This window comes from Prionailurus viverrinus, chromosome D2 (genome assembly GCF_022837055.1).
Source record: "Prionailurus viverrinus isolate Anna chromosome D2, UM_Priviv_1.0, whole genome shotgun sequence".
Lineage (NCBI taxonomy): Eukaryota > Metazoa > Chordata > Mammalia > Carnivora > Felidae > Prionailurus > Prionailurus viverrinus.
This window is the reverse complement of record NC_062571.1, coordinates 12,689,228-12,715,610: the sequence shown is the minus strand read 5'-3', so window position 1 is coordinate 12,715,610 and position 26,383 is coordinate 12,689,228. Positions and strand designations below refer to the sequence as shown.

At 49.7% G+C, this 26,383-nt stretch overlaps 1 protein-coding gene across 1 annotated transcript in view; it reads right to left on the bottom strand.

Annotated features, from left to right (window-relative positions):
- Positions 1-18,458: 18,458 nt before the first annotated feature.
- The window catches only part of NID1 (nidogen 1), an 85,299-nt gene continuing 77,374 nt past the window's right edge, over positions 18,459-26,383 (bottom strand). Inside the window, exons 16-20 of the mRNA XM_047826005.1 lie at positions 24,916-25,087; positions 23,813-23,970; positions 22,275-22,398; positions 21,438-21,550; positions 18,459-20,485 (exon numbers count right to left, since the gene is read on the bottom strand). Coding sequence (XP_047681961.1) covers positions 20,364-20,485; positions 21,438-21,550; positions 22,275-22,398; positions 23,813-23,970; positions 24,916-25,087 — 689 coding nt within the window. The 3' untranslated portion in view covers positions 18,459-20,363. The remainder of the gene's footprint in view (positions 20,486-21,437; positions 21,551-22,274; positions 22,399-23,812; positions 23,971-24,915; positions 25,088-26,383) is intronic.

Genomic DNA, 26,383 nt, shown 5'->3' with positions numbered 1-26,383 from the left:
AGGGCTTCTCAGCCTCCACAATTCCGAGCCAGTCCCTCATAATGAATCCCCTTCTGAAATCAACACGCTGTACACCTTAAACTTACAGTGTTATATGTCCTTTGGGATGTGACATGTTGGGGTCGGGGAGTGAACGTTCACGAAAGGATTCTTGAGACGTCTTCGGTGCAAAAAAGGATGGTTTTATTAAAGCATGGGGATAGGACGTGTGGGCAGAACGAGCTGCCTTGGGGTTGTGAGGGGTGGCTGATTCTATACTTTCAAGTCGGGAGGGGGTTAGCGGTAGTGGAGTCTCCAAGGCATTTGGAAGCAAGGCTTCTAGGACCTTAGGAGCTATTTACTACCGTCTAGTAAACCATTAGTCATGAGACCCTTTAGATGTATATCAGTGGAGCCACGTGTTTGGAAGATGACTGCTAACATTTATCTTCGGGGGCAGTAGACATAAAGGAAGTTTCCAAAGGGATTTTTATATGTTAAAGAGGACCTACAGGATCCTGGAGAGGTCAGACTAATGTCAAGCTATGGTTGCCTTTTGCCTCTAGCAAAGTTTCACATCAAGGCAGTTGAGCTCCCAGAGGAAGCTCTCTCAAGTACTTGTCAATGGCTGCAAAGGAAATGAAATCTTTTTCTATATTTCTATTTTTCTATTTTTCTATATTTCTATATTTCTTTTGCCTTTGTTCTCCACATCAAACTGTCTATTAGCAAAGCTGTAAAAAAAAAAAAACAACAATCTTTTTCTATGCACCCATAAATCTCCTACTGGCTCTCTTTCTCTGGAGAACCCTACTTCATGTCTATAGTTGCAATTACGGTTTTTTAAGTAGAGCAGATAAGCAGGAAATCAAAATTCTTGAGAACATGTCTTTTAGATGCCTTCCAGTGTTCTGCATACAATGGGCGCTCAATAGGTAATTTTAGGCAGACTGGCCTGTATCCTGACCAAAAGCTTTTGTGAAAGGTGATGTCACCACCTTCCAGAAGGAAGCCTGTGATAACATCTCTCCAGTACCTCCAGCCTTCTCTTTCCTGCCTGGAACACAACTTTCCTCCCTTCGTGTTGTATTTTTCATTACTCAACCAGCCATTCGGTCAACAAACATTTAGCGAGTGCCGGTTGTAGAGTGGGTCCTGGGCTACAGTCCCCATGCTTCCTGCCCTGTGGCTTTGCTGACCTGCAAGCCTGTGCCTCCACCCTCGTGACCATCCTGCCCAGAGCCTCCTCGAGACCCTTTATTGGTGGCTCACCGCTCAGCGCTTATCCAGTTAAACCAAAAGTCCATGTGTACTCAAGTTCCTTCTTTTGTCTGTGCTGCATCCAGAAGCAAAATAATTGTCCAGCTGTCCTGAGAACAGCCAACAGTTGGGATTGTGTCAGCGAGTCTTTGTTCAGTTCCTATAAAGGACTGTCTATTAGGTAATAATCCGTTCCAAATGGAAAAGACGCCTTTCGTAAGGCCTGAAATTAACGATTGCCACATCCCCCTTCAGGCCCACAAACAGTTCTTTCACTACGAAAGAACAAGCTTGACTAACTAGAGAGAGTCTTGAAAACGTCTTTTCTAGCTCTAAAAATCATGGGATCTGGCCGCAGACAAGCAGGGGATGACAGTGCATGAGGGGAGCTCCTGCGAAGAGAGGCGAGCCAGGGGCGGCTGGCGTGGGCCGAGCTGCCACGCTGTTGCCCACACTGCTTTTTTTCCGTGCAGGGAGCATCAGCAAGGGCGGGCTTGCGAAGGGCGACGCCGTCACAGGACGGCGCTTGGACGATGGCATCACCTCCATGCAGGCGAAACACCACGTGAGCTTGGGAGGAGCTTGTCCCACGTCCCGACAAGAACCGCGCTCACCCGTGGCGGCTCAGCACTCTTCGGCCTCCCCGTAAACTCACGAGGATGAGGCAGGACAGAAAGTCAGATTTCGGACACGCCGGCGCTCTTGCCGGACAGGCAGCTGGAACTTTCCATAAGGCGCACGTGTGTGTGTGTGTGTGTGTGTGTGTGTGTGTGTGTGCACTCACACGTTGTCACGGGCTGAACTTTATCCCCCTGATATTCATACGTTGAAGTCTTAACTCCCGGGAGCTCAGAATGTGACTGTGGTTGGACACAGGGCCTTTCGAGAGGTACTTAAGGTTCAATGAGGTCATCAGAGTGGGCATTAATCCCTATGACTGGCGTCCTTATGATAAAGGGAGGTTGGGACACAGACACACAGTGGGACGACCACGTGGAGACACAGCGGGAACACAGCCACCGTTAAGCCACGGAGATTGGCCTCGGGAGACGCCAAACTTGCCGAAGGGGACCAGAATATGCCACCCCAGATGTGCCACTTTTTGATTATGTTGAGCTGAAGGCAATGAAGACCTAGCACATTCGGAGAAAAAATTTTCTCTCTCCCTGAACTGCCTGGAAGAAGTGAAAAAGGGGCCTGAGCTAGAACAAGAACAACGGCTGGAGGTAACTTTCTTATCTGAAAGACTTACCTGCGTGGCAGGACAAACGTCTGACTGCCAAACATCCGCTCTTTCTCATGGTCCTGTGCTGTGAATCGCCCCCTCCCCTTTGAAGCCCCATAGGATGGCACGTAGGCCTCGGTTGCCCGACTGCCTTTGGGTTCCATGTGTTTATGGAGCGACTGCACGTACAAAATTAAAATAGATTTTCCCCCTGTCGATCTATCTTATGTCAGTTTAATTATCGGAGCAAAGAGCCTAGAAGGGTAGAAGTAAACTATTTCCTCCCCTACGTGGCCAACACCTTGGTCTCTGGCCTGTAGCCTCCAGATCCGTGAGAAAATTAACTCGTATTGTGTAAGCTGCCCAGTCTGCGGTACTTTGCGGAAGCTCAGGCAGACTAACGCACGCACTCCCACACATTCACACACTCTCACGCTCATGTAGAAACACTTTCACACACTCAGCCTCGCACACACACACACAGACTCATATACTCATACACCATCTACACAGACACACATCAAACACGCTCACTCACACATATATCCTTATACACTCCCCCCCCACACACATAGACACACGCACACACAAATCACACTCTCACATACTCACCCATGCAGACATGCTCACACTTATCTCAAACACAAACACTCGTACCCGTTCTTGCACAGACTCGCACTCAAACGCACACTCACCCACACAGATACATACTCTCACACACCCACACACGCCACACTTCACCCTCACACACACTTCCTGAGCCCCGAGACTTGGGCTGTTGCGGCTCGGGCCTGCACCGAGGCCAGTTCCCTTCCTTTGGTCTCTCTCAACCTCATTCCTCTTGCTAGAACCTTCGATCCATCGGGGGCCTTCTGCCTGGAGTCTGACTTCTGGCATTCCGGCACTCCCTGCGTGCCTGGCCCTTTGCTTTTCTGTCTCCAACTTTGGCCTGGACGGGAGCAGAGTGGCCGAGATGCTATTGACCGCAGGCAGGCCGCACACACTCTGAGTCTCAAGATTCTTATCCCTAAAATCAGTAATCTAAACTAGCACAGTGGTTCTCAAAGTGGGTCCCCAGACCAATAGCATCAAGGTCACCTGGGACTCATTAGAAATGCACATTCTCAGGGCACCCGGATCGCTCCGTTGGTTGAGCGTCGGACTCCTGATTTCGGGTCAGGTCGTGATCCCAGGGTCATGGGATCGAACCCCGTGTTGGGCTCTGCATTTAGCATGGCACCTGCTTAAGATTCTCTCTCCCCCCACCCCCTCACGCACTCTCTCTCTCTAAAAAAGTAAAAAAAAGATGTGCACATTCTCAGGCTCCACCCACATATACTGAATCAGAACCTCTGAGGGGGTAGAGCCCAGAAATCTGTGTTTTAATATGTCCTTTGGGAAGTTCTGATCCAGGCTAAAGTTTGAGAATCACCGAACTGGAATATCTCTAAAATTTCTGTTCAGTAATAAACCTCCCAGACTTGCTGTGTGTATTGGGTTATTTACGAAATGCCTTCAATGCGCCCATTCCCTTCCAAACATCATCTCTACAATCCCCTAAAGTAGGTGTCACGAGACAGTGTTTTCCGGAGTCGCCTGGTGGCATCCAACTTCGGCTCAGGTCATGATCTCACGGTTCGTGAGTTCGAGCCCTGCATCAGGCGCTCGGCGGTCAGCACAGAGCCTGCTTCTGATCCTCTGTCCTGCTCTCTCTCTCTCTCTCTCTCTCTCTCTGCCCCTCCCAGCTCATTCTTGCTCTCTTTCTCTCTCTCTCTCAAAATAAATAAATAAATAAACTTTAAAACACGATTTTTAAAAAGTGGTTTCCGGATGAGTGACACGAGGCGCAGAGAGGCTAAGTACCTCACGAGGGGACACACAGCTGGAGATGAGCAGGAGGAGGATTTGAACTGGGGCTGCCCCACCACGCTCTCTCCTGCCACAGTGACGAGGGCCTGACCCCCTATCAGCACGCAGGGAATGTCATTTTCTGGTGGTCCTATGACCCTCAGGTACCTGCCCTTCACACCTTGACCAGCATTGCTAGTGTCTACCACTGCCTACGTGAAGTGCCTTCCAGCTCCCCTCCATCCCCTCCCTCAGTGCCGCCTTCCTTTGGCTTTCCCAGTGGCGAGTGCCGAGGCACCCCAGCACTCCCCGGATCCCACAACCCTCGGAGTCAGCTTGGCTACTGGAGGAAAGCCACTGTCCTAAGTTCCGGGCCGTGGTGGCCTGGGAAAATGCACCCTCTCTCCTCACCATCTCTCCTTACGAAGAGAACCTCCTCCTGCGGGTGGCTGTTGAGACCATCAAAGATCTGATCCTCACAAAACCCCAATACCTGTGGGGGAAAACGATGCTTGCGTAACGTTCCCATGGACGAAGGCTGAGGCACGTGGGCATTGAGCAGGAGGTGAGCCCTCTCCCAGTACAGGTATTTGGGGGCGGCTGGACCACCCTGAGGCATACTTTGCTTCTTTCCCATTTCAGAGAGGCTCACCCGGCCCCACCTGGTTCTCTCCCAGCAACAAACATCCTGCTATTCTCAGTAGTGCCTGCTTAGCGGTGCGTCCCCTACCGGGAAGACAGGGATTTTGTCTTTTCCCTGCTGTAGCCCTAGTCCACACACATAGAAGTGTCTAATCAATATCTGTTGATTGAACGAATGACTGCTGTGCCGTCTACCGGTTTCTACCTCACGGGAGAGCTTCGCACACATGCATGCACATGCCTCAGGGCCGGTGGAGGAGAGGCCAAGTTAGGGCGAGGAGGTAGGACACGAGAGCCCTAACAGAGGGAGGGTGATGATGGGGCAAGAGCCAAGCACAAGGGGCCGAGGGGGAGCCGAGAACGGGTCTTTGCACAGTTGGGACTGAAAATGAAGCCAAGCTGAGGGTGAAGGAAAAGTATCATAAACCGGAAATCAGTCCCAAGACCTGATAAGGATGTTTTTCAGATTATGGAGGAGGTCTGCTCACAGACAAATTGTTATTTGTTGTGCCGAGTGCACAACGGTCACTGATGTGGGTAAGGATGGTCGCCAGCCTGTGAACCTCCCCGTCAGTCTGAGTTCAGACCAGCTCGCGGGGATGCCTCGTGGGCAGGGCTAATTTGGTAACAGGCAGAGGTGCACCACGGGGGTTTTTGTGGGCTGGACTTTCACCCTAAGTGATGCTAGGTTTAGTTCTGTTTTCTGTCTGCAGAGAATTCCTGCACCACTTGTCCTTTGGGGGAAGCACTGTGCATAATGCGGTGCACAGGGTGCCCTGCGCCAGATTTCATGGCAGCGTGACCAGGCTGGAGACTCCAAGCCGTCTGTGACCAGGTTAAAATTCAGTCCTCCCACCTCAAGCTCCTCCTCTTCCCCGGGGCTCGGCCCCTCCGTTTTAATGGGTCCTCTGGTCATTCCCGGTAATTCCGCGACCCGGGCCCCAGCCGTCAGCAGAAGGGCGTGGCTCACCTTCGGTTTCTACGCCGCCCGCGGTGTGCTTCTGGGCCCCACTCCGTCTGGAACTGGGCTGTCGCTACTGCCCTCTAGGCGCAGGCAGTGGTTACAGAGGTCAGCTCCGGAACCGAGGGGTGTGGCGAACAAAACTCCAGGCAAGGGAGGCGGCGGAAAACAGCAGCGATCTGTCCGCTCCTTTGCAGCGATAACCTGGTGTGTGAGGTTAAGTTCGCACTCGCTGCGGGCGCGCCCTGCCAGCTGCCTTCCCGTGGGAAGGGCCGTCGGTTGTAAGTGAAGACACATGGTTGCTAGACAAACTGCCTCACCAGAAGTCAATCAGGGAGGCGTGGCATTATCCCAGTGATGGATTTACTCAGTCCTGGCGAAGCCGCGTGACCAGGATGATCCAGCTTCGTGAACAGCCTTTCTATTCAGTTGTTCTCCCGCTTAGGGGGTGTGTTCGATGTCAACTGAGGCTCTCCACTACGTGCACCGGGGACACCTATGGAGAGGAAAGTTGTAGGCCTTACGTTCCTCCTGCTCAGCGCAGCCAGGCGTGTGATGCCTTCTGATGTTCCTGTAAAAGTCATTTTATTAGGAATTAATAACTGAAGGCGGCAGGGGTGGGGGAGGGGAGCTAGGTGGCTCAGTCAGTTAAGGGTCCGTCCAGCTCTTGATTTCGGCTCAGGTCATGATCTCACAGTTTGCGGGATTGAGCCCTGTGTAGGGCTCCACAGCCAGTGGGAAGCCTGCTTAGGATTCCTTCTCTCCCTCTCTCTCTGCCCCTACCTCCCCTGCAATAAACAGACAAAAATAACTGTGAAGCGATGAAGGGGGTCAAAGGCACAAACTTCCACTTCTAAAATAAATAAGTGCGGGCCTTGTAATGCACAGCATAGTTAACAATACTGTATTGCACGTTTGAAAGTTGCTAAGAGAATAGATCTCAAAAGTTCTCATCACAAGGGGAAAAGTGTGTAACTGTATGTGGTCTATATGTGGTGATGGATGTTTTCTAGACTTTATTGTGGTGATCATTTTGCAATACATACAGATATCAAATCATTATGTTGTACACCTGTAACTAATATAATGCTGTATGTCAATTATATCTCAAGATAAAGCAATTTTAAAATTTTATTTGAAAAAAATTTTTAGTGTTTATTTTTGAGGGAGAGACAGAGAATCTGAAGTGGACTCCAGGCTCCAAGCTGTCAGCACTGAGCCCAACACAGGGCTTGAACCCATGAACCGTGAGATCATGACCTGAGCCAAAGTTGAATGCTTAACCGACTGAACCACCCAGGTGCCCCTCAATAAAAAGAATTCTTAAAAATGGCCGTGAAGTTTTGTCAGCCATCTCTAGGCACAGAGTGGATCTTTGACTAGTAAACGAATAATATGAAAATAATACAGCAAAAGGAATCTAATCACTAACTAAACCCAGGCTAAAATTCCTGATTCTTCTATATATTCAAAGAACTTGTGAATGATGAGCTAATGAGAGGCAACTGGGTGGCTCAGTCAGTTCAGCATCTGACTCTTGATTTAGGCTCAGGTCATGATCTCACAGTTTCATGGGTTCCAGCCCTGCATCAGGCTCTGCTCTGACAGCACGGAGCCTGCTTGGGATTTTCTTTCTCTCTCTCTCTCTCTCTCTCTCTCTCTCTCTCTCTCTCTCTCTCTCTCTGCCTCTCCCCAGCTTGCACACACTCTCTCAAAATATATAAATAAACCTTAAGAAAAATAAAATAGACCTCTAAAAACTGAGCTTATGACACATTGCCCCAGGGAAAGGAGGTTCTATCTTTGCTTGAACTCCAGATGTGCAAGTAAATACTATAAAAAGCAAATGGGTGACCAACAAATTCTAACTTTTTGAAATAGAGGAATTATTCCTCAATTATATCGCCAGGGTATGTCAATGGCAGGAAGAGGTAAGGAAATAAAAATAGGAAAGGAGTAATTAAGCTCCTAGCTGGGATGATCACAAAACCCAGGTGAAAATGTGGCCATAGAAAATGGACTCTCCACAGGGTGGCCGGCTTCTGGGCTCTGAAGGGGACAGTTCAGTGATCTGACCTTCCCCCAGGACGGGGGTGGGGGGTCCGAGGAGAGCCCATAGCAGCCCTTTGTTCCCCAACCCTCAGGCACCTCAGGCTTTCCTGAGACAGTCTGCTTTGCCTAAGGCTATTCTGTTTCATTTCCCACTTTCCCTTTCAGGCCAGGGTCAAGGGAACCTAATAAGCAAATGGTTACAAAACTTCCGGAACACAGAGCTCCCTAACATACAAAACCCAATTTCCCTTAAGAAATGGGCAGCTGTCTCCATTTCTTTTTGGAAAGAGGTGACGTATAAAATATTTATATTCATTAAATAGAATCATTTGTCCTAAAATAACATGTCAGCTTACCTCTGGGCAGGAAGTCTCATCTGCCCACGAGCACACCCATCTGCTTACACTTAGGGCCATGGTGCCTGCCTGCTGGCGAAAGTCATCAAAAAGATGTGACCGCCGGTTGACCCAAGAGCTGGCCCCAGGCCATCAGAGGCTTCTCGCCCTCTCCTGTCCTTGGAATGTGGATGTAGCTCGCCTTTCCTGCTCCTACAGTCTCCTCCAAGGATACAGCCTTGAGATAATGATGTGTCGTTGAGAACACCTGCAAGGTATACTTAACCCAGTTACGGCCTCTCTATAGATAAACTTAAGATGTGGCGGCAAGGGTGGGGATCCATTTGTCTTGCAGCCACCCAAGATGAGCCTCGTATGCAAGTTCCCTTTGCTTATTAAAGGGATTATTATAAATTGCCTCCTAGGGGCGCCTGGGTGGCTCCGTCGGTTAAGCGCCCAACTCTTGGTTTCAGCTCAGGTCATGATCTCACGGGTCATGGGTTTGAGTCCCACATCGGGCTCTACACTGACAGCGCGGAGCCTGCTTGGGATTCTCTCTCCCTCTGTCTCTGCCCCTCCCCTGCTCACTTTCTCTGTCTCTCAAAATAAATAAATAAACTTAAAAAAAAGAGAGAGAGAGAGACAGAGTTCTTGTCTTCACAAAACTCGCAGGCCAGTCTTGGAAGTGGACACAGAAATGGGTCATTTCAGTGCCTGGTGAGAAATGCCCCGGTGAGAGAAAGTTGGGGACAGTGGCGGTGGGGAAGGCTGTTGGCTGGGGGCGATGACCGAAGGGAGAGGGAGAGGCAGAGTGCCGGGCTCACCTACCCCGGGTCTGCAGGGACCCTGAGGGCAGCACTAGAGTGCATCCCCTGTCCTGGCCAGACTTTTGCAGGAGCACTTCCTCCCCAGAGGGCAGAGCAGGTGGCCCTGCCCAGACCCCTTCTCTCGCTGTCACAGCCGCATCTTCCTCTTTGTCACTTTCACGTGCTACCTTCGAGTAGACAGGAACTATTGCAAGACCCACATCAGCCATGGGTGAAGTGGCTCCGGAGATCGGGGACGTGGCTCGTGTGTGCCTCAGAGGCCACCCGCAGACTAAAGGGTACGGCCCATTCCCTGGGGTGTGCACCTTCCCCACCCCCACCCCCGCCGGGCACAGCACGTACCAGTGACCCCAGGAGGATGGACTCACGGGCACTAAGCTGTGAAGCAGAACCAAGGAGCTTCCCATTTTCAAGGTTCTGCAATTGGCAACATGGGGAAAATCTTTCCCCATCTCTCTCAGCTAGAAATTCTTTTCCTTGTAAAGACAATGCTTGCTTACAATAAAGCACTTTTTGGAAAATGTTTATTTATTTATGAGAGAGAGAGAGACAAAGAGAGAGGGCATAGGGGAGGGGCAGAGAGAGAGGGAGATAGAGATCCCAAGCAGGATTCTCGCTGTCGGCACAGAGCCCAATGCAGGGCTCGAACCCACAAACCATGAGATCATGACCTGAGCCGAAACCAAGAGCTGGACGCTTAACCGAATACGCCACCCAGGAGCCCCATACAGTAAAGCATTCTAGAGACAGTAAAGACATGGGCCGCCTGAGCGGCTCAGTCGGTTAAGCGTCTGACTGCAGCTCAGGTCATGATCTCTCGGTTTGTGAGTTCGAGCCCTGCGTCGGCCTCTGTGCTGACAGCTGAGAGTCTGGAGCCTGCTTTGGATTCTGTCTCTCTCTCTCTCTCTGCCCCTCCCCTGCTCGCTCGCTCATGTGCTCTCTCTCTCTCTCAAAAATAAATAAACATTAAAAAAAAATTTAACACAGTAGAGGATAATCTACAACGGTGAAAAATTTGTGTCTCCTTCCGGGCCTTCCCCAAGTGTAAATACACATCCTTGACTGTGGAAGAATAGGTTGTAGGTAGGAGACACGGTGTTCTGTGACTTCCTTATTCACTTAATCTCTGCATTTTGAACATATTTCCACGATACTACAGATCACCTGATCTCCCTTTTGTTTTCATCAATACTTCATCTCTTTTTAAAGGCAGCTGATTATACCAATGAAATGCCCTAAACCAGAGCTGGCTGGGGCCTGTCAGCCTCTTTCGTAGAGGGAAAAGGCAACAGATCGAAGTGGAAATAGCCTGAGACATATCAAGCTCAGAATTCTGACATGCTGGCTGTGTGGCCTTGATGGTGTCTTAACCTCTCTGGGCCCAGATGACATATCAGTAAAATACAGATTATATACATGATTTAGTCTAAGGACCAGAGTGTAAAAGTTGCTCCAGAATTGTAGCTCTTCTTAAACGAATGGAGAGACAATCCACGTTGTTGGACTGGAAGCTTCGATGTTATTTAGATGGTCGTTCTCTCCAAATTGACCTATGGATGCAACTAGATCCCTATCAGAATTTCCTCAGGTTCTTTTTCTCCCCCAGAAACTCCTTCAATGATTCTCACCTTGCTGCACATCGGAATCACTTATGAAGAGCCATAAGAGAACACTGATGCCTAGGCGCCTGGGTGGCTCGTTCAGTTAAGCATCCGACTTCAGCTCAGGTCATGATCTCATGGTTTGTGGGTTTGAGCCCCGCACCGGGCTCTGTGCTGACAGCTCGGAGCCTGGAGCTTGCTTCGGATTCTGTGTCTCCCTCTTTCTCTGCTCCTCCCCATTCATGCCCTATCTCTCTCTGTCTCTCAAAAGTAAATAAACATTACAAAAACAAGAGAGGGAATACTGTTGCCTGATCCCAGACTCAGAGGCTCTGACTTAAAACAGGGCTGACACTGCGAACAGAGGGTTGACTAGGACCACTGGGCTCTGCCATGGGGTTGCTGTTAGACAATGGCTCGGGCTGGAGTCACCTGGGAGGTCTCCTCACCTGAATATCTGGTGGCTGATGCTTGCTGTAGGCTGGGGCCTCAGCAGGGGCTACCAGGCCAGACACGTATACATGACCTTCCCATATGGCCTGGCCTTCCTCACATCACGGATGCTGGGCTCCTAGAGACAGAGTCCAACGGGACCAGGAGAAGCTGTTTTACTTTGCTAGATTACCGTCACATTTCACACGGCAGGCCCTCGTAGTCACGGGCTTCCTTCGATTCGAATAGAGGGAGCATAGGCCCTACTCCTCGGGAGGAACGCCAACATCACATCAACACAAAATCGTAAGAATACGTGGGATGGGAGACAGTGTCACAGCCGTCTTGAAAAATACCATCTGCCACAGGGCGGAGTTTGGACACATTCGGCTCGTGACTTGTAGGCCAGTGCTTTTATTCTAGTTCACATGCACATGGTGCAGTAGAACAGGCAGGAATTGACTACATATAGATTAAAATCTCCTTTTAACAGTATTTGTCATATATATGACAAAAGGCTAGTTAGCTTTATTTTTTTTAATGTTTATTTATTTTTGATAGAGACTCAGAGTGTGAGTTGGGGAGGGGTGGAGAGAGAGGGAGACACAGAATCCGAAGCAGGCTCCAGGCTCTGAGCTATCAGCACAGAGTCTGACATGGGGCTCGAACCCATGGACCATGAGATCATGACCCGAGCTGAAGTTAGACGCTTAATGGACTGAGCCTCCCAGGTGCACCTTAACATTTTAATAATAGCAAGTCTTATTCTAGAGAAATGAGTAAGGACACTTTAAGTACAAGGGTGTTGTTATTTATCAGGAAGGAAGGAAGGAAGGAAGGAAGGAAAAATGGAAGGGAAAGAAAGAAAGAAAGAGAGAAAGAAAGAAAGAAAGAAAGAAAGAAAGAAAAGAAAAGAAAAAAGAAAGGAAGAAAGAAAGGAAGGAAGAAAGAAAAAAAACAATGAAACATCCTAAATGTTTTTCAATAAGAGGGTTTGTGAGAGTTGATGGTCCTTTCACAGAATATAATACCATGTGGACATTAAAAGTGATGTTCATATGCACATTTATTTAAATAGAAAACAAAACCCCCAAAAAGTATATTTAGCAGGGCCCCATTTTTTGTTACATACATTTTACAAAATACATACAACACGGTTTTGTGTGTGTGAGTGAGTTTTCATTTCTGGGATAAGAGATCAATGTAAGAATGGGGTGATTGCTAAATGGTGAGCTTTCTGGTGATTTCTTTTTCTTGTGCCTTACCTTGACTTTCTAATTTTCTAAATGTAAAATGTGTTGAACACAAAGACATAAAAGTAAGATACAGTAAAAATAAGTTTGTTTAAAGTATTATGTAAAAAGGCTGGTGGGAAGGATGTGTTCAGTGTGGCCTACAGAGCAAACTAGATCCGGACGTGGGTTCTGCTGTGATATTTAGTGGCTGACTGACCTTTGCCAAGTTACCTCACTTTGGGCCTCAGTTTCCTGACTTGCACAACGGGTAAATTCTACTTCACAACGCTGAGTGCATGGCCCTGACTGGGTCCCACAGTCATCTGTAAATGTTTGAGGCAGATAAGGCTTTGGGAGGAACCCCCCAGGGCTACGTCCGGGGAGGGGGGGGGGGGATTTGCATTTAAATTGCACAGGCTTGTGCACACGGAGAAACTGTGACATTTAGATTTCCTCTGGCAGCAGATGAGGCAACTAACCAATATTGGGAAAGTTCTAGAGCAACAACATGGGAAAGTTTGAGCACCATCTTTTGGGGAAGTTATCTGGGCCTTCAGGCCTGCGAGCCTCAACCTCCACCCCACCCCCACCAGCCAAGCAGGCACGGAGAGGCTTTTCCTGCCCTCTAGTGGTCTCTTCTGGAACTGCCTTTGAGAAGACCTGCCCAGGTGGGGAACCTTCCGTCTCACTCAGGCTGCCACCTAGGCCGGGCTATTCCCAGCTACCCTTCAAGCAAACAAGAAACCAACCACAGAGCCTGTTCTTGAAGACTGGCCCTTCCACCTCTTAACTCTGGTTGTTGTTGTTGTTGAATTTTCTTTACGTTCCGAGCAGGGGGGAGGCGTGGAGTAAAAGGAAGAAGGCCCACTGGGCGGGCCCACTCACTCTGGTGGGAGAACTGAGCCGGTAAGTGGGGGCATGGAGCCCTGCAGGGCCGGCCCACTCACTGCCCTGTCCCTCCCGGAGCGCACCTCACCCCTGCGGCAGAGAGGGCTGAGGGAGTCGCAGCAGCCCAAGCAGGCCAAGCGGCGGGGTGACCAGGCTGCAGAGTGAGGGACCGTGAGGACCACGGGACCAATGACTCCAGGAGCCACAGAGAGAGACCCCGCGAAGCCAAGCTGCCAAGCGCAGGCCCCACCGCTGGGGGTGCCAGGCCAGCCTAAGACTGAGGGGGCTGGGCTGGGGGCGTCCTCAGCAGCAGTCCCACAAGCCACAGAGACTTTAGACTGGGGTCTGGGTGGGGGGAGACCCCTAAGGAAGGACCCAGCGTGACGGAGAAATCACTGAACGGAACCGGAATTCTCCCCGAGTGAGCGGTCTGCCATCGCAGGGCTCCGAGTCTGAAAACCACAACGAGCTATGGAAGAAACTGGACGTTTCGGGTACATTTTTTGGGTACATCTGTATGATTCATACCCACTAGCTACACTGTAACATGTGTCCCAGTTGGACACAAGTGTATGTGAGGTGATCAGGAGACAGATTTTAACTTTTTTCTTCCCCTTTGGAACGAAACTACAAACATACAAGTAGAGATCACAGCGTTATGAACTCCTGTATCAGGTAGGGTCTCGATAGGCAGGTGCGCTCGCATTAGGATAATTTGAGCGAGGTTTCACGTTACGGGTGGGGTGTGGGGAACCAGCCTGAGCTGTTACCTCCCTGACGCCCAGATTGACTAGGGGAGGAAAGGGGTTCTTGGGACCACTGACGGGGTGTGGGGAGAGGACACCTGGAGAGGGGCTGTGACCTCTGGTCAAGAGATACACCCGGTCCTGGGAGGGAGACCCAGCAGGGAGGGAGTGGGCGGTACAGATCTGTTCTCGCTCTCTTCTTTCCCTCCTCTGCCTCCTAGGAGGCCAGGGGGCAAGGGAGTCATTATGTCATCCATGTGGTTTGGCCTCTTGGGGTTCGGATCAGGACGGGGAGAGCAGACGGACAAATGGAAAGTATCTGGCATAACCCAAGCGGCAACAGCGTATTAGGTTTCTGTTGCTGCCGTAACAAATTACCTGACGTTTTGTGACTCAAAACGCCACACAGCTGAGTAGATGAGACGATTAGCACGGCGTGGCTCAGGTGGGTCCTCTGCTGAGGGTCTCATCTGGCCGTGACTGTGGCATCTGCAGGACTCCACCCCTTTCTGGAGGCTCTGGGGTTAGAACCCACCTCCAGGCCCATTCAGATTATAGCAGGACTCAGTTGCTTGTAGTCGTAGGACCGAGGTCCTAATTTGCTGATCGCCAGCCAGGAATTGTTTTCAGCTTGTGGAGGTAACCTTGCTCCTCGCTCATAACTGCCTTCCTCCATTAAGACACCAATGTCCAGGCGGGTCCTTCCTACCCTTCCTTGTCATCTTGCCTGCTTTCTGTTTTTGCCTTAGTTGATTCTTCCGCATTCCTCTTCTGTTTTTTTTTTTTTTTTATTTTTTAAAAAATATTTATTTTTTGAGAGAGACAGAGACAGAATGCGAGTGGGTTAGGGGCAGACAGAGAGGGAGACACAGAATCCGAAGCAGCCTCCAGGCACTGAGCTGTGAGCACAGAGCCCGATGTGGGGCTCGAACTCACGAGCTGTGAGATCATGACCTGAGCAGAAGTCAGATGCTCAACCAACTGGGCCACCCAAGTGCCCCATTCCTCTAAGGGCCCACCTCCATTGTCCAGGATAAAGAATCCCCTGTTTTAAGGTAGTTAATAACCTTAGTTCTTTTAAATTTTTTTTTTTTACAGTTTATTAATTTTTTGAGAGAGGCAGGCAGAGTGTGAGTGGGGGAGGGGCAGAGAGAGAGGGAGACACAGAATCTGAAGCAGGCTCCAGGCTCTGAGCTGTCAGCCTAGAGCCTAATGTGGGGCTTGAAATCACAAACTGTGAGATCATGCCCTGAGCCGAAGCCCGATGCTTAACCGACTGAGCCACCCTGGCCCCCAATAACCCTAGTTCTATTTGCAAAATCCTTTCGCACAAGTACCTAGACTAGAATCCTGGAATCTATACAATGTACCCAACTACAACAGTGATCAGCATTTTGCCAACCTTTGGTAACAAGTTTTTTTTCTTTTTTTAATTACAGTGATTTTTTTTTTTGAAAACGAAGTTTTGGGGCACCTGGGTGGCTCAGTCGGTTGAACGTCTGACTCTTGATTTCGGCTCTGGTCAGATCCCAGGGTTGTGGGGTCGAGCCCCATGTCCATTCTCTCCCTCCCTCTGCCTCTCTCCCCACTCGCTCCCTCACTCTCTCTCTCAAATTAAAAAAAAAAGCGCTTTATTGATATATAATTCACATGCCATATACTTCACTTATTTAAAGTACACGTTTTATGGCTCTTGGTATATTACATTAATTTTTAGAAGTTGTGATAGAATATATATATATAACATAAAATTTGCCATTTTAACTATTTTTAAGTGTGTGATTCAGGGGCTGTAAGTACCTTCACAGTGTCATCAGGGCATCACCACCATCTACGTCCCCAACTCTTTCATTACCCTAAATAAAAACTCTGAAACCGTTAAGTGATAACTCTCTATTCCCCCTGCAACCCGCCCCGGTAATCTCTCTGGTAATCTCTCATCTACTTCCCCTCTCTGTGAATTTGCCTATTCGAAGTACCTCACGTGTGGAATCATGCAATATTGGTTCCTTTGTGTCTGGCTTACTTCACTTAGCATAACAACTTCAAGTTTCATCTATGTTCTTGGAAACTTTTTCCTCTTTATAGCTGAATATTTCATTGTATGAGTACATTTTATTTATCCTTTCATCTGTGGATGGGCCCCCGGGTTGTTTTCATCTTTGGTTAAGGTGAACAGGTGATACTTGTCCATGAACACTGATGGACAAGTATCCATTTGAGCCCCTGCTTTCAATTCCTCTGGGTGTCTACCTGGAAGTTATGATAATTTCTTCTTCTTTTTTTAAAAGTTTATTTTTGGGCGCCTGGGTGGCGCAGTCGGTTAAGCGTCCGACTTCAGCCAGGTCACGATCTCGCGGTCTGTGAGTTCGAGCCCGGCGTCAGGCTCTGGGCTGATGGCTCAGAGCCTGGAGCCTGTTTCCGATTCTGTGTCTCCCTCTCTCTCTGCCCCTCCCCCGTTCATGCTCTGTCTCTCTCTGTCCCCCCAAAAATAAATAAACGTTGAAAAAAAAATTAAAAAAAAAAAAGTTTATTTTTGAGAGAGAGAGAGGATCCAATGTGGGCTCCATGCTGACAGCAGAGAGCCAGATGCGGGGCTCAAACTTACGAATCGCGAGATCATGATCTGAGCTGAAGTCACTTACGCAACTGAACCACCCAGGCGCCCCAGAAGTACTGTAATTTTCTATTCAACTTTTTGAGGAACCACAAAGCTGCCTTCCTTCCTGCTACACCAGTCTACATTTCCACTGGCTATGCACAAGGCTTCCATTTTCCAAATCCTCCTCAACACGTATTATTTTCTGGTCTTTTTTGTTTGCCTGCTTGGTTTTGGTTTTCATTTTCTGATAGCCATCCTAACTGATGTGAAGTGACATCTAATTGTGCTTCTGACTTGCATTTCCCTAATGATGAATGGCGTTGGGCATCTCTTTGTCCACTTATTGGCCATGTGTAGATTTCTTTTGAAAAAAAATGTTTATTCAAATCTTTTGTCCACTTTTGAATTGGGTTTTTTGTTATGGTCACTGCTGAGTTGTAGTTCTTTATATACTCTGGATACTAACCAGGATTTGCAAATACTTTCTCCCCTTCCATGGGTTTTTGCTGTCTTTTTGCTGTCTTAGTTGTGTCCTTTGGTGCACAGAAGTTTTTAATTTTGAAGACCGATCTATTTGTTTTTCTTTTGAGGTTTGGGCTTTTGATGTCATCTACAAGAAACCATTGTCAAATTTAAGGTCCTCAAGATTTTTCCATGTGCTGGCCCACCAACAATTAAAAGCAGCAGTCAGCAATCAGAACACACAACCCTGATTTTTGGAGAACAAGGTCCTTATGGCCCACCCTGGCCCCAGCAATGCCACACTAGGAGCTTGGGCTGCTGTCTCCTCTGCCCCACAGTGGGGCTGCATGATGGCGGATGGCCACGACGACTCAGGAAAAGCTGAAATCGACCGAAATTCAGCAGCCTCTTCATCAAGCTCTCCCTGGGGTGCAGCTGTGTTTTCCTACATCTAGAGATCCAAAGTAGTTCGTGCAGACAGTTCCTGCCAGTGCAGTCCTTGTCTTGGTAGAGATGTATCTCTGGACCACCCCACTCTACCATCTGATGTACCCTTTAGGTAACTAGGTTTTATGAACCTAAAACGCTGTAAGTTTTAGCGCAAACAGAAGCTGTCCCCTTTAGGAAGTTCATGTTGGCAGGCTGTCACTGGTCCCACGGATGCTGTCATGTCCCACGCAGGCCCTCGGGTACCAGTTCCCTTCTGCCTACAACAGCAGCTCTGAGCATCATCACCCCTGCAACTTCTGAGCCCCCTTTGCTCTATCCAAGTCAAAGCCCCATTCCCATCCCACCCAAGGGCCAGCACGGAACAGTCCAGGGATCTCAGGCCATGGTCAGTGCCAGGAAAGTGCCTTCTGGAGGTGAGGAGAGGGAAAAGAAAAAAAACACGGCTCATCTTCAGAACTGAGATAGGAAACTCCTCTGCCTGCGGTTGAAGAACAGTTTTCTAGAACATGAAAACAATGTCCAAAAGGGTGGTTTGGGGTCCCTGGTAGAATGATTTTTTAATTCAATAAGCCCCTAAGTCTTTTGTGGAAAACAAACCACCCCTTGTAACACTGGGGGTGCCACAGATTTTGCAGATTTTTTTAAAGAGTTTTATTTATTTGAGAGAGAGAGAGAGAGAGAGAGAGAGAGAGAGAGAATTCCAAGCAGGTTCCACACTGTCAGTGCAGAGCCCAATGCAGGGCTCGAACTCACAAACTGTGAGATCGTGACCTGAGTCAAAATCAAGAGTGGGACACTTAACCCACTGAGCCACCCAGACACCCCAAGATTTTGCAGATTATTAAATGGCTATATTCTCATTGTGAATCAGCCCCCAACATTACATCTCTTTATTCAAAAAGCATAAAGACTCTTTTTTATGAAAAAAATTTTATTTTTTGCACTGATATTTATACAACTGTAAACTCACGGAATCATCCAATACTTGTAAAAATCTGGGGGGAACAGTTAATAAGCACCTTCAGTGGTTTCCACAGTTTAAGAATTTACCGTCTGAAAACTTTTAGAATGAATCTAGGTAGAATGAATAAAATAGTTATAAAAATTATACAAAATCATGACGAACATTTGATATAGAGGGCTTGATATGGAATGATAAATATAAAAAGGTGAAACTAATTCATGGGGCTGGGCTGGATAAAAGACCCACACGTTCCCCAAACTGCGTGATTCTCGGGAATGTGTTTGGCTCTCAGAAGGAACTCCAATCATTCAGGGCAAGGCTCGTTCCCGGTCCAGGCTCCATTGTGATGCCGCAGCACATGAGGACAAAGTGAGGAGGGGATACGGGCTGGAGGGGTGATGAGTGTACTGAGGTTTGCAGGTAAGGGAAGGACCTCTTCCCCAAGGAGAAAAACAGACAAATCCTTCCACGTCCTCAAGCGAAGGTGTCCTTTGGCAAAATGTGCCATTTTCTCTTTGGAGAGTTTTTCTTCTTGCCGTTGCTAAATACCTTCTTCTCCCCTTTCCTCTTGGGTTTTCCACTCCTGCTCCTGACCAACCTCTTTGTGACACTTTCTGCTGAGCCTTCTCTGCGCCCTTACCCCAATCTTTACAGACTCCATCTCCTGATGCCCCACTTTCAATCCAAAATCCCTATTGTTTGGCACCTCGGGGCGGCAGCTGATAAAAAGATAACACTAGCTGCTCGTACGGCCAGGAGATGTTTCTAAACAAACTGTAGAAACATAAACATGAAATGTGGCGACGGTCCCTTTAATTACACCAATGAGCAATAACGGGTCTGGGTCAGGAATATAAATACTCACTCTGGCCCTTGTAGGTGGGAACACAGCCAGCAAGAGCCATGAACAGAGGGGGAAACAAAGGAGACGCGGGCTCATGCTGACTGACTGTAGGTTGGCTCTCACCAGTGGAGGTGGGAGACGAAGGCCTATAGACCCGTCACCACTGGCACCAGCCCCCAGTGGGGCCATGCTGCTCAAGAGACCAGATGCTCAGATCCAGGTGCTTTGGGCAAAGTGGGATCGTTTGGTATCCAATGGTGTAATTTAAGGCACATCCAAGAATCCTCGTCCTCAAAACCCAACTCTACGTGTTGAAATTCCTACCACTGGACACTCCTTTGATTGAAGGGCTTGGCCTACCAAGGGCTGCTGCCGAAATGCCAGTAACTTATCTGGGAGGGAATGCTGATGATCGACCATACGTATCCACATGGCCCTAAGACCAGGTGGGTTTTGAACAAAACGGCAGGGCTCGCTCACTATGATGGGGGCCTTGGGCAGGATGCAGGTGGTATAGAACTTGGGAGTAGAAAGCCAGGAGCATGAAAAGGGAAATCAGAGCACCAAGAGAAAAAAAAGAGGGGGAGGGTTAACTCCCTCCTTCATTCACGGCCTTGCCCAGGTAGCCCTGGCTGGTGCATCAGGGACTTAACAGGATGGTGGGTGTGTCAGAGTGAGGCTGAGCTTATAAGGCCACAGGGGGAGGGGGCAGCTCAGGCCTGGGCGGGCCCTGCTCATCACCAGGGGATAAACTGGGGACAGTTTCCAGAGCACTGGGATGGGCACACAATCCGGAGTCGGGGTTTTCTGTCTTCGTGGAGGGGGAAGGGGCTTTCCCATTCCAGAAGCCGGGGGCATATGTTTTGGGGGAACAGTGAGGGGAATACTGTTGGGGCTCAGGCTGGGTAGGACCTGGGCCTGATCGCCACCAGGTCGGACAGTTTTCAGTCTGGACCCTTTCAAGTAGGGTGACGCTGAGTACCTGCCGAGGGAATGAGGCCTTCTTGTCTTCATTTCCGCTCGATGCAGTCAACTCCCAGGGTGTTGTCAGGGCAACGGCAGGTCCTGCTTCCGGGGGTGGCCAAGCAGAGGTGGGTGCAGCCACCATTGTTTACCGAGCAGTAGTTGTGACCTGGGAAAGGCAGAGGTCAGTTCAACAGCCATCTAAGAGAAGAGCCCGCCCATCAGTCCCCTTCTCGGTTTCCAGGAGACCAAGTGTGTGGGTGCTTCCAGAAAGGGAATCCTCATGGTGATGGATTTGCCAGAGGGCAAAAACACTGATTTCTGAGTTGGGGACTATGCGGATTTACCATGAACGTTATCGACGGTCTCAGGGAGGGTCGGAATTCCGACTCTGGTTGTAACACGCAGCTAGAGTTTTCAAGCACAGAGGGCTCTCTGTCTAGCTTGTCCACTCGGCTTGGCACTGGCCTCGGGGAGGTGGGGAGCCAAGGGAGGTGAGGGAGGGAAGAGGTCTCCCAAGAGGCAACACAGCAGGTCCTGGAGCCAGGCTGCCTGGCTGACCCTCCTGCTGCACCACTGTGAGCCCCGTGACTTCGGGCTAGTGGCTTCCGTGTCCTTATGCATAAAATGGGCACACAAATAGTACCTACCTCGTGCAGTCGCCATGAGGATTAAGCAAACTAGCGAACACAAGGCACTTAGCACACCGCGTTCACATATGTAAAGGACCCAGCTCACGGTAAGCACCTTGTCCGTGTCTGTGATTATTATTAGAGGTAATTACTATTGTGGCGTTAGGCCAAGTGGAGGGACCCTTAAAGCCACAGAGACCGTAACACGGATGTTCCTATTTGGAACCCGGAGACCACATACTTCTAGACCCGGCCCAAGATTCAATACTCTTCCTCCCCCTTGTCCACCATTTCCAGTTCATTGCCTAATGTTTCCTAGGTATTGACTTGGCTCACTTATTAAACAATGCAGGCCCTCGATGGAAGGGAGTGCGTCTCGCCTGCCATGTGACCAGGGCAGGTGGAGGCCCCACGGGCAGCAGGCAGGGTGGAGGCGTGGAGCCACAGAGCATCCCTGGCCCCTGAACGGCAAGAGCACGGGGGTGTTACCTTGGGGACACTGAGACAGGGCCGCGGTGACACCGTACAGCCGGGTCTGCTTGTGGGGGTGGAAGGTATCCGTCTCTTTGGAAATGGCAAGGTCTACAGCAACCACAGAACTCCTACAAAACACCAAAGGGCAGCAAATAAAGACACATCTGGTGGCTCCAACCTTCCGTCTACTGGGCAGCATCTTCTGGGGTTTTGGGGATAAACTGGAGGCCGTGAAGGGACACGCTGGGCTCACTTCCTAGCCATCCTCCCCTCCTCCTGTGGTGGGAACAAGCCTGCATTTCTCTGGCCTCTTTAAAAAAAAAAAAAAAAAAGGACAAAGTTGAGCTAGCTCTGCCCCTCAGCTCTAAATTCCAGGCTGGGAAATCGGCTTTCTCTCCAGATGCCCGTGGCCACAGCTGCTTCCTCCTTTTTGCAGGAAGGGGTGGTCAAGAAGGGGCTGTGGGAATGTCGCAGTTTAAATAGAATGAAGTGGGGGCACAGGATAGGCGGGGAGCCTGCCGGCCAAGTGAGCCTGGGCCAGCTCCTGGGGGAAGAACAGACAGGCTCATGAAGTCCAAGTTCACAGACTTGAAGCTGCCCATCCGGGAGCCCTGGGATGGTAAACGGCCCCTCCTGGCCCCCAAGGAGCCCGGCCCTCACCCTCCTACGCCCTCCCCTCCTGACGGGCAGAAGGGCGAGGCACAGGGCGGGTATCCTGGAAGGTCAAGCCGAGAGGCCACATGGGAAGGGCCTGGCCTCCCCGAGACAGGGTGGCAGGCTCCTGCTCCCCCGCCACCACATACCCCGCCCCCACCCTCCCCCCTGCCCCCCACGCTGCAACAGCTCACGTACATCTTCCAGTCTGTGTAATACAGATGCTTCCCGTAGCTCGTAACAGCGAAAGGATACTGGAGCCCTTCAAGAACCTTCCGTCTGCTCGGCTGCCCGGGCTTCAGACACTCCACCCGACTGGTGCCTGTGTGGAGCAAAGACAAGCCGCTCATAGAAGAAATGGCCCCTTGGTGTCAAAACGAGGAACGGAGGCAAGGGTGACAGAAAGTCAGCCTTACGATGACAGATCCCAGAGAACACACATGACTTGCTCTTCAGCAGCAGAACGCGGTCTCCTCATCCTGCCTTGCCCCTCTCACTGGTCAACACCCACCTCCGCTGGGGAACCCATACCTGGTTCCCATGTGGGCTGGGCAGAGGACCATTCCTTGTCCCGCCCATTCCCAGAGCAGCTGGGGACCCGGTGGGAACAAGGACGTCTTCCAGCTCTCGCTCAAGTCCCTACACCCCCTGAAGCCTCCCAGGCCCTCCCTCCCTGCAGTCAGAGCTCTTAACAACTGCTAACCTGCACCTCGGCTACAGCCCCGCACAGCCTCCTATCAGTGCCTACACTGGGGCCAGCTCACAGCTTGCATTTTAATTATGCGTGCTTCCCTCCTGTGGTACAGTCCCTGCACCACCCCCCACCCCGGCCCTGAGCACCTGACAGTATTGGGAACAGGGCAGGTACTCCACAGGCACTCGAGGGATGACTGACCTTGCTCCCCGACTGAGCCCACATCCCTCCCCTGAGGGACACCCCAGGCCAGGGGCTCACATCAGGACCCCATGCCTCTCTTCCCTGGCTCAAAAAGTCTTGCCTGAGCCCTTGGGGAACAGATGCAAGTGACAGGATGGAAGTCACAAATTGCATAATGCAGAGATAATAATAGGATGAGAACAACTCTAAGGGTCAGCAAACTTGTTCTCAAAGGGCCAGACAGTAATTAATTTAGCGTTTGTGGGCCAAGAGGCACAATCGAGGACACTATGGAGGCATTTATTTATGGAACCTTTTAAAATGTAACATTTAAAAATGTAAAACCCAGGGGTGCCTGGGTGGCTCAGTCAGTTAAGCGTCTGACTCTTGATCTCGGCTCAGGTCATGATCTCGGCTCAGGTCGTGATCTCACGGTTCATGAGTTCGAGCCCCATGTCAGGCTCTGTGCTGACAGCATGGAGCCTGCCTGGGATTCCGTCTCTCTCTCTTTCTCTGTTGCTCTCCTGCTCTCTCTCAAAACAATGAATAAATAAAAACCATTTATAGCACCTGACTCGTACCAAAACAGGCGGCTGGCTGGATGTGGCTCACGGGCTAGGATTGGCTGACCCCTGATTTAAAGATGGAACACTTGCTCTGGACACCGTCAACCCTATAGAAACCATGCATTTCAGAGCAAAGACAGGCAGCTGATTTTTGTGTAGGAAAATAAAACAGGTATCTTATACTCTCTTCCCCACAACAGATCCCAGCCTACAGTGGGTGCGAATAACTGTTTAGGTTAAAAGGAAAAAGCAATGTTGCAACCCCAGCAGCCAGGCGCGGGGCTCTTGGTCACCTGCATCCACCCAGCAGAGCTGAGCCGAGTAGGCATCGAATGTAAGCCCGTTGGGCAGGCCCAGATCATCCTGCACCAGAATCCTCCGGTTTGTGCCGTCCATATAGGAAGTTTCGATTTTGGGGCTTTCTCTGTTCCAGTCTGTCCAATAAAGGTTCCTGCAGTAGGAAAAGGAAGGGAAAGAGGAACAACAAAGAAAAATTTTATTAAAAAAAAAAAAACAACTTTAAGAGAACCCACGATGAACACATTAAAACCCAGGATGGCTAAAAGGGGTCTGGAGGTGATAAGACACCTTTTCCTTTGCAGGAGATACCTGGGTTTGGTTCTTGGTTTGAGTTTGGTTATTCTGGTACTAAATGACCTCACTTTCCTTAAACGTAACCGATACAGCATATCTCCATAAAGCTATTTAAAAGAACAACACAAAACAACACACACCTGAGATAAACATCTGGGGATTCCTACATGCTGTCACTACACAGGGGTGCATAATGGACCCAGGGGCTCGGGCACAGAAGCAGATGTTGACAGAGTTGGTGGCTGAGGTGTCTGCCATAGGGGGGGGAGGTGGCCAAGTGGCCACAGAACTGGGGGTGTGGTCTCACGGGGAAGGAATCACAGCGTGAGGTGCAAAAGGTCTCACAGGTAAGATTTAAAACTAACTGTAGGGAAAAGAAAAAAAAAGCATTGATGTGATGACAAAACCCCCCAGGAAGGGGTCTCCAAGGTGTCCATGCTGTGTGGGTCTCAGCCCCAGGGGTACATTTATGCCACTTGGACACCATTCTGGGGCTGGTACAAGGCAAGTGTTTATCCACATTCAACTCGAATGGAAATACCCAATTTCTGAGCTGTGAACTTAGAAAGTCCCTTCCTAAGAGATTTACAAGTAGAACATGGTTGATCAAGTCCATGGGGGAACTGTAATAAATGTTCTGGCATTTCACAGTGCATATCTGTAAGGCACCAGCTGTAGACCTGTTCATCCTGGAACTCATTCACTTCAGGAGACTGATGCTGGCATTAGAGCCTGACATTTGAGAGTATCTGAAAGAGCAGTTGCAAGTCGAATAGATTTACACAGATTTACACAAAGATACCCTCTCACGGAATCCGTTACGATGCCTCTGGGATTCACCAAGTCAGTCTCAAACAGCACCCGGCGCTGGGTCCCATCCAGCTTTGCAACTTCTATTCTATCCAAGTGAGAATCAGTCCAGAAAATGTTGCGGCCAAGATGGTCGAGGGCAATGCCTTCTGGGCTTCCAAGATCTGGAATCAAACACGGCATACTTCTGGGTTTTTAAAGCAAGTGAAGATTAGGTCTTGTGGATTACTCAGTGTTATTCCCCTCGGTGTTCAATCCTTGCACTTTGGAAAAACAAATGGGAGCATGAAATGCATGTTGCTGATCAGATGAGCCACAGTCAAAGTGACAATGTCACTCGTTCACTCGGCGGACATCTCATTATGTACCAAGCCCATAATGACGCCTAAGTGGTGGCCCCGGTTTCCAGGAACTTGCAACCAATCTCAATTCAGACTGAGTTTTGGTTTTATGGGAACGTGGAGGGAGACACTAGACTTAGCCTGGGGAGACCTGGGAGGGATTTCTGAGGGAGACAACACCTCGTAAAGCTGGCTCCCCCAGGACCCACAGGAGTTTGTCAGGCAAAGATCCTGGATGCGGGCTTCCAGGGAGTGGGGGAAGATTGGATACAGCATGATTTTGTATGGCTGGAGTCCATGAGGACGGGAGAGTGCCCAGAGATGAAGTTAGGATACCCGTGTTAAAGAGCTTCGAGCTTAACCCGCAAGCATGGGAGGGTGGGGGTGGGGGGAGCATAGCAAAATGCAACAAATCCATACACCTTGTTCATTAGTTATTGGGGGAATAGGGTCATCTCAGAGGAGTAACTGCAAGAAATCACAGCTGTTACTACTTTTGCACAGGTATCAGGAGTACAAAGAAGGGGTGTCAGTGGTCGCATATAGCACTCCCGGAAAGTCCTCACTAGGTTTTAAGTAACTGACTTCCAAGCCAGGGGCTGCCACAGAGTAAGCCAGCCGCAACAGGAACCTTCAGAGCCACCGAACTAATGGTTTCCGGACTATAAATAAAAGCAAATGAAACATCAGAACCCCACCAGGGTTTTAGCAGTGTCACTTAGGATTCCCTCCCCTCTACTGATCAGAGAACTGAAGGTCATTTAGTATGGCTGGACGTGTAAGCAGGAGGCAGAAGAGGCCAAGGATGAAGCCATCCTACCCGAGGGATCCTGGATATGAGGAAATCATGCCCACATGTGTTCTTTCATCAGCGTGGAAATGGTTCAGAACGTCCGCTCTCTCGTATCAGCCTCCACTAGACTCCTAATATGACCGTGACCCTGGATGCTGGAAACACCACAGGCCCGTCCCCCGGAAAGGACCCCAGCCAGAGGCAGTTTATTAAGAATTAGAAACAGCACTCAAACAAGATTTTTGTTATTCAAACCAAAAGTAGAGATTTGTAAAGTATGAAACTGTTTCCCACGTCCCTAGAGGTGAAGGGACAGCGAGCCTGAC